The sequence below is a fragment of the Mus caroli genome, chromosome 13 (genome assembly GCF_900094665.2).
Source record: "Mus caroli chromosome 13, CAROLI_EIJ_v1.1, whole genome shotgun sequence".
NCBI lineage: Eukaryota > Metazoa > Chordata > Mammalia > Rodentia > Muridae > Mus > Mus caroli.
Window position 1 is genome coordinate 88,782,799 of NC_034582.1, and position 12,185 is coordinate 88,794,983.

Genomic DNA, 12,185 nt, shown 5'->3' on the forward strand with positions numbered 1-12,185 from the left:
TGTTTCCCTGAACCTAAAGCTCTGTCGTGCTGTTAGACTGGAATTCCGGTGAGCTCCAGAATTCTTCTGTCTACCCCCCTTACGCTGGGATGCTGTTAGGCATGCGTCACCATGCTTCTGCTAGGATGTTAGGTTCACATCACCATGCTCAGCTTTGTGTGTGGGTCCTGGGGATCGGAGCACAGGTCCCCATACATGTGTAGCAAGCACTTTGCTGAGGGAGTGATGTGCACAGCTAGACCCTGTATACGCTCTTGCCTATGTGCATCTCTGACTATCCTGGGCATGCAGCTGCAGGGATAACATTCCAGTCCTTTTTCTGGACCATGTGTTCATACTATGTGTTTTACTTTATTTGAAAGACTAAATACTAATAATCAAGGTGTGATGGTTCATATTATACTCGGCCCAGGGAGTGGCACTATTAGAAGGTGTGGCCCTGCTGAGTAGGTGTGGCCTTTTTGGAGTAGACATGAGTGTGGGCTTTAAGATCCTCATCCTAGCTGCCTGGAAGTCTGAATTTTGCTAGCACCCTTCAGATGAAGATGTAGAACTCCCACCTCCTCCTGTACCATGCCTGCGTGGATGCTGCCATGCTCCCACCTTGATGATAATGGACTGAACCTCTGAACCTGTAAGCCAGCCCCAATTAAATGTTGTCCTTTATAAGACTTGTCCTGGTCCTGGTGTCTGCTCACAGACTTAAAACAAAAACTAAGACACAAGGATATTTTTGTTTCATTTTAAGTATATCAAATACAATCAATTCAAAGTTCTAGACCACTGTTTTCAGTTCTGGAGAAGCAGCTATAAAATAGTAGCTAAATGTTGCAAAGGATATATCATATTGGAAAGGACAGAAATACAATGTAGCTTTGAGATGTTGTGACAAAATTTGACTGCTTAGCATGTGTAACATATGTATGCCTGCATTGCATAATGTAAAATCTTATCAGAATGAAAACTTCGGCTCATCAAAAGCCAGTTATGAAAATGAAGGAAAGAGCCACCAACCAGGATAAATTTCTTTTTAAATGTTGAAGAATTTGTAACAATTACATATAATGAATTTCTTTTGGGTCTGGGAAGGTGGATCAGTGGGTAAAGTGCTTGTAAAAATATAGATGCCTTGAGGTTGCATCCTCAGCGCCCATGTAGAAGCTAGTCTCTGCAGCTCAGGTCTACAGCTCCCCGGGGCTGGGTGGCAGGGAGGAGCGCATCTCCCACTCAGTCTAGACAAACTGGTGAGCTATATCCTAGAGCATAAGGTGGAGACTGGCAGAGGAAGACACCTGACATACTCCAGAGGCCTCCACATGCAGAAGCATAAGTATGTCCACCCACACCACATGTGCATACATGCTTACACCACACACACACACTTCTTCAGCACAACGTCTTTGAAAAATTAACGCAGTCTAAAAAATGAATAGAAGATTTAACCAAATAACTGAAATAAATATTTCAGTATTTAACCAAATATTAAAATAGCCAAAAAGCAAACGAAAAAGGTTTTCATTGGTCATAGAGAAACATAAATCTCAACTACAGTTGTCTAAGTACCTCATCCACTAAGGCAGGTGAATTAAAGATGCCCAGCAGTGTTCTGGGAGTAACTGAAGTCTCCCATGCCTTGTAAAAGTGGAAAATGATGCAACTTTGTTAAGGTGGGGAAATACCTTTAACAAAGCCAGTTGTTTTTCTCAGTGCTGATAACACAGGGCCATATCTGCTCAGCCAGTGTTCTGCTGCTAAGCTCCGTTTCCAATCTGGGGGCAGGGGAGGAGAAAACACTAAACATATCTTGTTCTTGAATTTGTTAGGCAGATTTTAAAATTGCAGATTTGAAAAGGAAGAATGAATGATCACATGATTTTATGCATTAAAAATCCCAAGGACCCCATAAAAAGGAAAGACCGTATGGGGGGCTGGCAAGATGGTTCAGCAGCTAAGGGGGATTGCCGCTAAGTTTGATCCCTGGAACCCACACAGTGGGAAACTCCTAAAGTTGTCCCCTAGCCTCCATATGCAACACCATGACACCTGAAGACTCTCTGGTCAAGTAAATAAATATTTTAAGAGGATTGTATGAGCTCATACAGGAGTTCAGCAAGGCTGTGGGCATTGAGACTCCCAAGACCATCTTCAAAACTAAGAATCAAGGTGGTGACAGTGGCTCACTTCACAATTTTAAAATTTCTCATAAAGAGTGTGTGTCTGAGTGTGGGTGTGTGTATGTGGATAGAGAACCTGCAGAGGCCCGAGCCATTGCACCACGGCCCTGCAGCTGGAGTTATGTGTACTTGTGAGCTGCCCAGCATGGGTGCTGGGAACTGAACTCTGGGTCCACCGCAAGGAGCTGATACGCCATCTCTCAGCCTCCTGGTTGGTAGCCAGTGTTTGTCAAAGGTGCCAAGACAATGCAGCAGCAAACTGCTGATTTTTTTTTTTTAACTAATGTTGCTGGGACAACGGGGCAGCTCACCAGAAAGGATGGAGCCAGGTTCCTATCTCCCACTGCAAGGCTAATTCAAAATGGATCATACTGCTGAAGAGAAAGGGTGAGACCACAGAACACTTGAACCAGGGCAGGATTACCACCCAGGACTTCAGATTCGGCAGGAGATTCCCCAGTACAACATCAAAAGACACCTAATGATGAGAAAAAGAGTCAGAAGGAGGCTTACAATATACGTTTTGAATAAAGTTTATGAACATTCAAGGAGAGCATGAATCCTACAAATGGACACGCCTAGATGAAGGGTGAGTATATAACAACAGTTACAGTGTTCAGAAGGAAGGAAGGGAGTTAAACAAGGGGATAAACCAAAGGCTTAAACAGTGTCTGCAATGTTGCTTCTAGGGGAAATGTTCTCTGAAACAAACAGGGCATAATGTTAATATTTGATAGAAGCGAGTAAAATAGTTTATGGTTGGCAAATTACATTCTTAGAAGAACAATATATCCTTATCATGAGCCTTTATTGCCAACGCAGCCCAGAGCAAATGGAAGTGAATGAGATGGACGTAAGCCTGAATTTGTCCCCCAGGAAGCATTGTGGAAATGGCTTTGGGATGAAACCCATAATATCAGCCCCCTTCTTTTTCTCTGCTTTGATTCAAAGCTGGAGTTCAAAGTGTGTGCCCTTAAACGATTACTGGAATTTTCCGCTTGCTCATATTCTATGCAAATAGCTGAGGCTGGTGTTTGTTTTCCCCTTTGCTCCTAAATCTGTTTCCATCAAAATCCCCCAAGCTAAGCCTCTTCCTTTTGTTTTCTTTTCCCTAAATCTGTCATTCCTTTCAAACAACTACAAACCATTATTTTTCTTTCGCTCATAACTAGCATGTGTCTAGTTCAGTTTTTGCTATCATCTTCTCCCTGGGTGGGGTGCCTGCATCTTCATACATCCCGAGGGCAGCAGAGGCTTCCAGGGGCTGACAAGCTATGAAGCAGAAGCACACTGACTCAGGGCCAAGGGCTGCTGCATGCACACAATTTAAGCTGTGGCCTCCCTTCCTTTAAGCTTCTGTGGTGAAGAAGGTCCAGGAGGAAATGGACTGAGGCAGGCACAGCTACTAAGTGGTCAGTGCTAGAGCTGGCCAGCACTGCACATGCTACTTGCTTAAGTCACAGGGGACACAAAAGAAGAGTGTCTGTCTGTCCATCTGTGTCTGTGTCTGTCTATCTGTGTCTGTGTCTGTCTGTCTGTCTGTCTGTCTGTCTCTCTCTCTCTCTTTTTTAGACAGGGTTCCTCTAAGTAGTCCTGGAACTCACTCTGTAGACCAGGCTGGCATTGAACTCACAGAGATCTACCTGTCTCTGCCTCCTTAGTGCAGGGATTAAAGGCATGTGGCACCACAACTCAGCATTTATTTATTTATTTATTTATTTATTTATTTATTTATTTATTGTTTTAAAGATGTACTGTTATAAGTTTGATAAGTAACTATTTTTTAATGATCTTGGGTGACACCATTACCCAGCATTTATTTATTTATTTATTTATTTATTTATTTATTTATTTATTCATTCATTCATTCATTCATTCATTGTTTTAAAGATGTACTGTTATAAGTTCGATAAGTAACTATTTTCTAATGATCTTGGTCCCTGGATTTTCATAAGAAGAGCAGCTGAGACTGGTTTTTTTTCTTTTCTTCTTTTCATCATCTAATTTTTTATTTATTTTACTAATTAATTATTTTTTTAGATTTGTATATAATCACATTATTTATCCCTTCCGTCTCCCTCTAAATCCTTCCATATACTCACCTTGCCCTCCTTCAAACTCATGGCCTCTCTTTTTCATTAATCATTGTTACATATTATTACTGTTAGGTCCCAAGTGGGCACCCAGTCCTCCAAAGGACAGTGCCACTGATAATGTGGTAAATGACAGCTCAGGCTTGGCTCTGGCTGGGTCAACAGAGGATAAACAAAAGCCTAAAACCAGCACTGCTCAGAAACTTGTGAAGCAGGTTTCTGTTTGTAGAGAAGAGCCATTGCTTCCCTTGTCTGCCTCTCAGCCCATAGGCAGCTAACTTCTCCAACACACACCTGCAGTCCATATCAAAGTCCCTCCGCTAGCTCTCAGGCTCTTCTGGCCCACAGCCCCCTCAGCTCCCAAGTACTCTAACTTCCAATTCCTGCTTACTGGCCTCCTTCTGCCACAATGTAAGAACTAGCAAGGCTCTCCCCACCCTTTGCTGTTCTCCCTGTCCCATTCCCCTCCAAAGCCACAACAGAAAAATCGGTCCAGTTGGGTGGTTTCCCTGATGGCCTTGCTTACAGTTAATCATTATGTATGCTTTCAGGGCTGACCATTGATAACCAGTTGGTAGGCTCTTCCCAGAGAAGACGATCTCTCCACTCTCAGGCTCTCAGCACTCCTTGGTTACCCATAGTTCCTTGTGTAGGGTTGAGGCCTCATGGGCATCCCTCAGGCCACCTGGGCACGCCTATTGTCCTCATTCTTGTTGGTGAGGTTATATGGTGTAGCTTCTGACAGTCCTAGGAGACACACTCTCAGAAAAGCCTAGTTCCTCAGGCTCTTACACCCCCTCTGCCATTTTATTAGTGAATTACAGAAGAGAATAGTTCAGCTATCTTTATTTATCAACAAAGATATTGATTTACAAAAAAAAATTACCTACATAATACTGTATCTACATCATTTCCACTCCTAAACAACGGTACCAGATGACATCACCGAGCATCTGTGAGAAGCAGAGTGTGTTCTACGATAGCGTGCAAGGCAGTTTTGTTGCACTGGTAATTCTCAGTGAGAAAGGAAATCGCATCCAGAGGAAGGAAACCATGTATACCGACTCATACTGCTGAAGAGGTCAGTCAGAGTCACACCCAGCAAAGCCATGCCCTTCAACACACATCACCTCCTCCCTCTCTGTAGAGCTGCTCTTCCCCACGATCTACTGGACAGTTCTATTCATTACTTTATACTCAAAGTAGGGTGACATGTAAGCCCTCAGAAGCCAATCTAAGTTCTGAAGAATGATACTGATAAACACACACAGAGCATACACACTTAGGTATGTATATATGTATATATACATAAGTGTGCGTGGGGGGTGTGGGGGTGGGTGGGTGGAGTGGGCAAAGATGGCTACCTGTTGTTAGTTCGGAAGACTAATCAAACACTACTCTTAAGCCATGAGCTCCGACAGCAACGCCCCTCCAGAGGGATAGAGACATACCTGAATAGGGTCCTGTGTCAGTCTCATGGGCCCGATGCGCACCTCTGCAGAAGACACCTGCTAAATAAAGAGCAGCATGTGAGAAATGTCACCTCTTCAGAACATGGACCCTAAATCCTTCCTCACACAGTAGAGAACATTATGCTAACTTATTGACCCGGAGACAAGTTAGGAACCATCCTATACAATCTACCCAGTTATGAGAATCTATACACCGCATGCACTGGGGATATCAATAAGGCTATATCTCAATGGTAAGTAACAGCACTGGGAACATCTATAAGGCTACATCTCCAATGGTGATTAGCAGGATTTGGGGTTATTTTTTTCTTCAGGCCCAAGACTTTTATAATAAGCACGAGCTCTTTTGTTGGCAAAACAATTATATGGTTATTTATTGAGCACCTACTATGTACTAGGTACATCATGATTATAGCTATACTATATTATTATCCCTATGGATATTCTGAAATTCCATGGAACATGCTAGAATACAACTGCTGATTCAGGGCTATACCCGCACTGTTATTTTTATGAGTTTTGGCATGAGGAATGAACAGCTAATTCTCTCACCAAAGTGTTCTGTGTATACTACCTCCACCTCAGTGGAATTCCTCAAGGGGACACAGGGATACCATACCAGGACCATACGAGGTTAGCCTAGGCTCCCTGAGTGAGACTGGAGCTCTTTGGTGTCATGAGCTCATACCACCTCCTTGCCTCTGGCTGCAGCGGAGAGCAAATGCATGTTTCACGTTTAATTACTTTACGTGGATTTCCAAAGATGACTTTTCTCCAAGTGAATTTGGCTGAAGGTCTTTGCCTCACCTTTATAGATCCAATTTTGTTTTTCTCTAAGTGGCTGTGGTCGTTTGCTACCCGGAAGCTTACCCTACTTGAAACACACCATCTTGGCCCCTTGTCTGTGTGAAGGGGCATCAGAATTCATGTGACCAGGGATGGGGCAATGACCCAGAGCTAGAGGAGGCTTGACCCGGTAAAAAAATAACAATAAAAGTACAACTGTCTGTGCTGGGGATGTAGCCAGTTGGTGGAAGTCTAGGATACATGAAGCCTTGGGGTCTAGAACTACCCAAATGGGCACAGCAACTAAGGGCCATCCCCGGCTACCTAAGCCTGAGACCAGCCTGGGGTACATGGGATCCTGCCTCAAAATCCAAAACTACATAACAACAACAAAAAACACAAGTAGGATTATAAATACTTTAGAAGATCCAAAGTATTTCTTCCTAACTCTGAGCTCTCAAGCTGCACCTCCCTGTCCAAAGTGTGCCCTATTATTTTCTCAGTTGGTTATATTTTCACTTCAGATCTTGCTGTTAGGAAATATGGCCAGTAGTGAACAAAGACCCAAGAGAAGGCTCTGCATGTAAAAGCCCTCCCAGACAAGCCTAATGACCTGAGTCTGATCCTGAAACTAAAATACAGATGGAAGGAGAGACCTCCCTCCACAAAGTTGTCCTCTGACCCCCACTTGTGACCCGTAGCACTCACTGTAAGTTGCTACACACACACACACACACACACACAAATAAATAAATAAATAAATAAATAAATAAATAAATAAATAAATAAATAAAATAAAAATAGAGTATCAAAGGGACAAAATAAAAAGAGCTTGCTTTGGGAGGCTAAGAGACTAATGGGAAGGTACCTGCAGGAAGGACTTGAGGTGCCCCCACAAGAAGAGAATTTGCCCCTATTTGATGCATTGTCCCATATACTTTGGCAAGTCTGTGGCCTGCCAGTCTTCCTCAGTGATGAGGCAGCTAGTTTAAAATCCAGCAGCAAACAATGTGATGACCATGAACCTCTCTGTCCCTCCCAGGCATTGTGCTAAGGTAAGGTCTTAACAGAGGACCAAACAATAGTCAATGATGGACACTGCCATTTTAAAGGTGACACTTATGCTAGAAGATACTACTTCCTGTCTGAAGACAGGAGAGACCACAGCTTTCTCATTCAGCCAGAGGTCTTCAGCCACATCTACACTTTGGCCTCTCCCTGAGCCAACTCGGCAGGAAGCCAGACTAAATCTCTGTAAGAGGAAAGCAGAGCCAGGTCCTGTCCAGGTCTCTAACTGTCCCTTACTTGTCTCCTTCCGGCTCCTTTTCAGTCAGTGTGTTCCTACACGGGTTTGTTGCTCTACCTCCAGCTTGGGTGCCTCAGTTTACCAGTTCCTCTAGTAGCTGTGACCCACACTTCACTTTGTATCTCTTGTCCAGTCTTTCGTAGTCTATGCTCTGGGTCATTTGACCTTGGCCTCAATACCCAAAAGAGGTCAGCTGTCTCAACAGAACCTGGCACTGGTCCTTGCTGGCTCTTTGGGATATCCCAGGCAGTAAAGGGCAGCTGCAGTACTTTGCAAGGCTCTGTTTCAGGATTCAGTAATTCATCACACAAGTGCAGATGACCGTGTGGCCAAGCCAAGACTCTAAAGAGTGGTCTTTGAGTAACTGAAGATGTGCAGGTGTGTAAGTTAGCTCAGCCTACAGGAACTGGGCACATCTGCCAGGGACAGAGAAGCCAAACCAGGCATAAGACCACAGCTCACAAAATCCTATTGCTCAGAGAGAGGAAAGGATGGGGCCAGAGGGTGATGGATAAATTTGAGGCCACTTCAACCACATACATGGCTTCCCCAGTCAACTAATGATTGTAGTGCATGCTTAATCACACTGTACAGCATTTGCTATGTCAGACATTTGCATGTAGTCATGTAAGTGTGAATGAGCATGTACCCATAACTACATGCTTGTCAGCAGGGCCGTCAGCTCCCTTTCAGGCGAAGTTAGTTCTCTAGGGAAGATAATAAAGAGTCCTATTTTTAATATTTGCTGATTTTGCCAATGGCCATTTTCAACTTGGCCATAGAGCTTGGCTATGCTGGCGTAAAAAGAGAGCTCTCCTGACTCTACACCTGGGAATGCACTGATCCTCCTATGAGGGTGGATGGGTGGTGAGCTCCTTCAGTCTTTACTAATTTGCAAATATCCATTGCTTGTTTTTATTTGATAGGTTAGCTGCCTGAGGATAGAATCCTGCCTGAGAGATATTCTCCCTTAGACTTTCCAGTTGAAACAGAAGAGATGACTCTTGGGGGAGATTAAATAAGCATTCCTGAAGGCAGGCAAGCCCTAAAAAAGGAACAGGAGAGAGTAGGTTGAGGAGACTCTGGTCACGGAGCAGCCTACGCACGGGCAGGAAGGCAAAGGAACTCCTGGGGCAAGGGACACAGTGTTCAGAGTGGCTGTATTACAGTGTATGAAGGGAAGAATGGGGCATCCCAGGGTGGAGCCCTTCCATTCTGGAGGCAACAGTCACTGTCGGGATTCCAAGTCACCATGATCATGTGAGTGACAAGAAAAACCGAACCTTGGGCTTGCCCACTTCCTGAACAAACGAGCGCAGAGATTTAACAAGAGCAACACAACCCAAAATATCCCTGAGCAAGAACTTCTAACAGAGTAAAAACCGAGTGGGAAAATCCTCCACCAGTAACCAAGATGGAAAAAAGGCAGGGAGGAAAGAGACGGTTTGGCTTCCCCGCAACAGAAGCCAATACCAGCATATTACCCTAAAGTCCAGCATGGGTGTGTGAGAGAAAGCACTGCAGAGTCACCTGTCATGGCGCTACCTTCTCTGGTATTGATTGGCACAATCCTCCGTGGTTTCTGCTCCTGGGATCTTGGTGAGCAACTTGGCATCAGGTTTTTTACAGCTGTGCTCTATCTAATGAGAAGGAAGCTGAGACCCAGGAATGAATGCCCTTCCCACCTCCCAGGGCCAGCAGCTTGTTTATCCTTTCGTTCTGCCCTGCTGTCTGCCCTGATGTTTAATAGCACTTAATCATCTCAAGATGCCCCCGACCACCATCGGTCCTCAGGACAACATGATTCTTTATTCTGAGCGCTCGGTGAACAGAGCTTGTATTGCCTCTGCTCTTTGAATGGACCCCATTCACTCTGCAGCTTCCAGGCAGGCCCCAGCATGAAGCATGTGGGACATCATGATGAGCCTGGGAAGACATAGTTCACCTTGGGACCTTAGGAACTCTATTTCACCTTGAGTACCTCATTTTGATAACTATGTTCATCACTTCCAGATACCCTCTACTTCCTTCTGTCCCCTCAAACCATGGCCTTCCTGCCAGCTCTGCCATCACACGAGCTGCTAACACTTTGCTGGCTTTGAGATGGCTGTTTGCTCTGCAGCGCTTCCTGGCATCTCTGATAACCTGCACACCTTGGAGGCTTCGAGGTCAATGGGAGGCCTATGGTTCTATCCCCTTCTCACTTCTGTCTCTGGCCTACATGTTCTGCATCTCCTTTTTATATAAGAAGCCTCTTTACATGAATCAATTCCTGCTTCCAACTCTGCAGGGAGAGAATCAAAGGGCAGGTCCCTAACAACAGTATGTTTTATCTCTGGGTTGAGAGGCTAGAGTAGACTCTGCTGAGCTGACTTGCCTGTCACAGAGGTCCCACCCCTCCCACAAACTGTTACATGCACATAACCCACCAATTATGGCAGGTGTGGTGTAGACCTTTCCATAGCACGCTTCCAAAGCACAGGCTGCCTATCACTCAGGCAAGAGCAAGATACTTGAAAAGTTATGCATGCAAAACAATATTCCTAAGTTATAGCAAAGACAACACAAGTTCTTTATGGTCCAGTATTTGTTAACATACATAGGAGGAAAGCGAGGCAAAGCCAAGGAGGCTGGGCCAGCATTCTTGTTTTAGGCCCTAATGCTTCGGGTGTTAATTTTCATAATTAATTTCATAGTATGTTTATTGGATGAACATAAATACAGAAATATTTTCTCATCAAAAGATATAATCATTAGAAAGAAGATTAAGTCATTTGACTTTAAAATTATAATTTCTATTCACTGAAAACTATAACAAAGACCAAAGGAGGTAGTCCCTGGAAAGATAAAACCTAAAATAGAGAAAAATCCACAAATATTAGTAACTAGAATATATAATTAAAAGTTTTAGAAATGTAAATAAAAGGTAACCAAGAAGAATATCAGACAAAAGATTTGAAAAAAAAATTTCCCCAAGAATGGAAACCCAAGCATAACAAGGTGCGTGCCTCCATAGTAAGCAGGTAAAAGGAAGACTTTAAACTATGATGTGATACAAGTATACACCCAAACATTTCAATACTCAGACTGGTTAAGACAGTGGGCAGCTACCTCATGGGCAGTCAGCAGTCCCCATAGCCAAGCCTGGGCATTGCTGATAGTCATGGTTCAGATACTTTGATAAAGCAGTTTGGGGATTTCTACTGAAGATTAAGAAGTGCTCGTTCTACAGCTCAGCCTTCTAAGCCAGTCTTCCAGGGGACACCAAGAGACATTTACAAGATCTTTGTAATCAGCATTAGCTATAAAAACATTTACAAACAGCCTGATTCACAATCCATTAACATCTATCAGTAGGTAAACAGGATACCGCACACACGGCTATCAAAATGAACTGACCTTGACCGCCAAGTCAAAATGAAAGAAACACACAAGGAAACATGGCCTTAAAAGATGAAGACATGGTGGCTTCAAAAGAGTAAATACTTCAAAGTACCATTTAGATAAAATGTCTATGCATTTAAAGCAAAGCATATATAAAAATAGAGCATACAACTATATTGTGATGACTCAAATACCAACATGGTCTCAGTGAAGGTGGGTGGTTCTATGACAAGACAAGGCAGGGATGCAACACCATATAAATATTCTACATATACTATTTTGTTTCCCAGTCAAGTCTTTTTTTTTTATATATATAAAATACTATTTTAAGGATGCAGATAGTTTCTCTGAAACTTGGTACAATAAAATAATAGAAAATTGGCTAAGATTCCTTGCTAGAGATGTGTGGCTGCTCTTTGCCGCCATAAGACACAGGGATGGGGGTTGGACTGATGATTCTCCATGTGCATCATCTCCTGAGATGGTTACAACAATGTCACAGTCCTATCATTCGCCCCTTGTCATAGCTGAAGGAATTCAATCTATAGGAAAGGGTGGGCAACTCACCCAACGGGGTATAGCTGAGATTGACATCTAAGCTTGTCTTGGTGGGAAAGCCGTGCTCTTCATAATGGATTTAATTATTCTTCAGTTTGTTCCAGAATGATCTCTAGATGATATATCATTATTATGTGTGTGTGTGTGTGTGTGTGTGTGTGTGTGTGTGTGTGTGTGTATAAATGCAAAGTGGCTCATTGGTGAGATGTAAAAGACTGGCTGAGAAATACTGAGTTTTAGAAGCACAGCTTGCTCTGACCAGTGTGGACACTTGCCACCAAGAGCCCACCCATGAGATCGAGCTGCCAGGGCAAACGAAGAAGTGATGCACCGACCACACCATGTCACCTCTCTATTCCCACTGAGGTTGTTGCTGCTGGTGAGTCTTGGCAAACGATGGAAGAGGAAGATG

The 12,185-nt window shown here is 43.6% G+C and overlaps 1 protein-coding gene across 6 annotated transcripts in view; it reads right to left on the bottom strand.

Annotated features, from left to right (window-relative positions):
- Positions 1-12,185, bottom strand: part of Pde8b (phosphodiesterase 8B) — a 225,356-nt gene that overhangs the window by 92,887 nt on the left and 120,284 nt on the right. For 4 of the 6 annotated variants that reach the window (XM_021181134.2, XM_029468248.1, XM_021181132.2 and 1 more), the window contains exon 2: positions 5,719-5,778. In XM_021181134.2, coding sequence (XP_021036793.1) covers positions 5,719-5,778 — 60 coding nt within the window. The remainder of the gene's footprint in view (positions 1-5,718; positions 5,779-12,185) is intronic. The other 2 variants (XM_021181135.2, XM_021181129.2) reach the window with 1 other exon arrangement.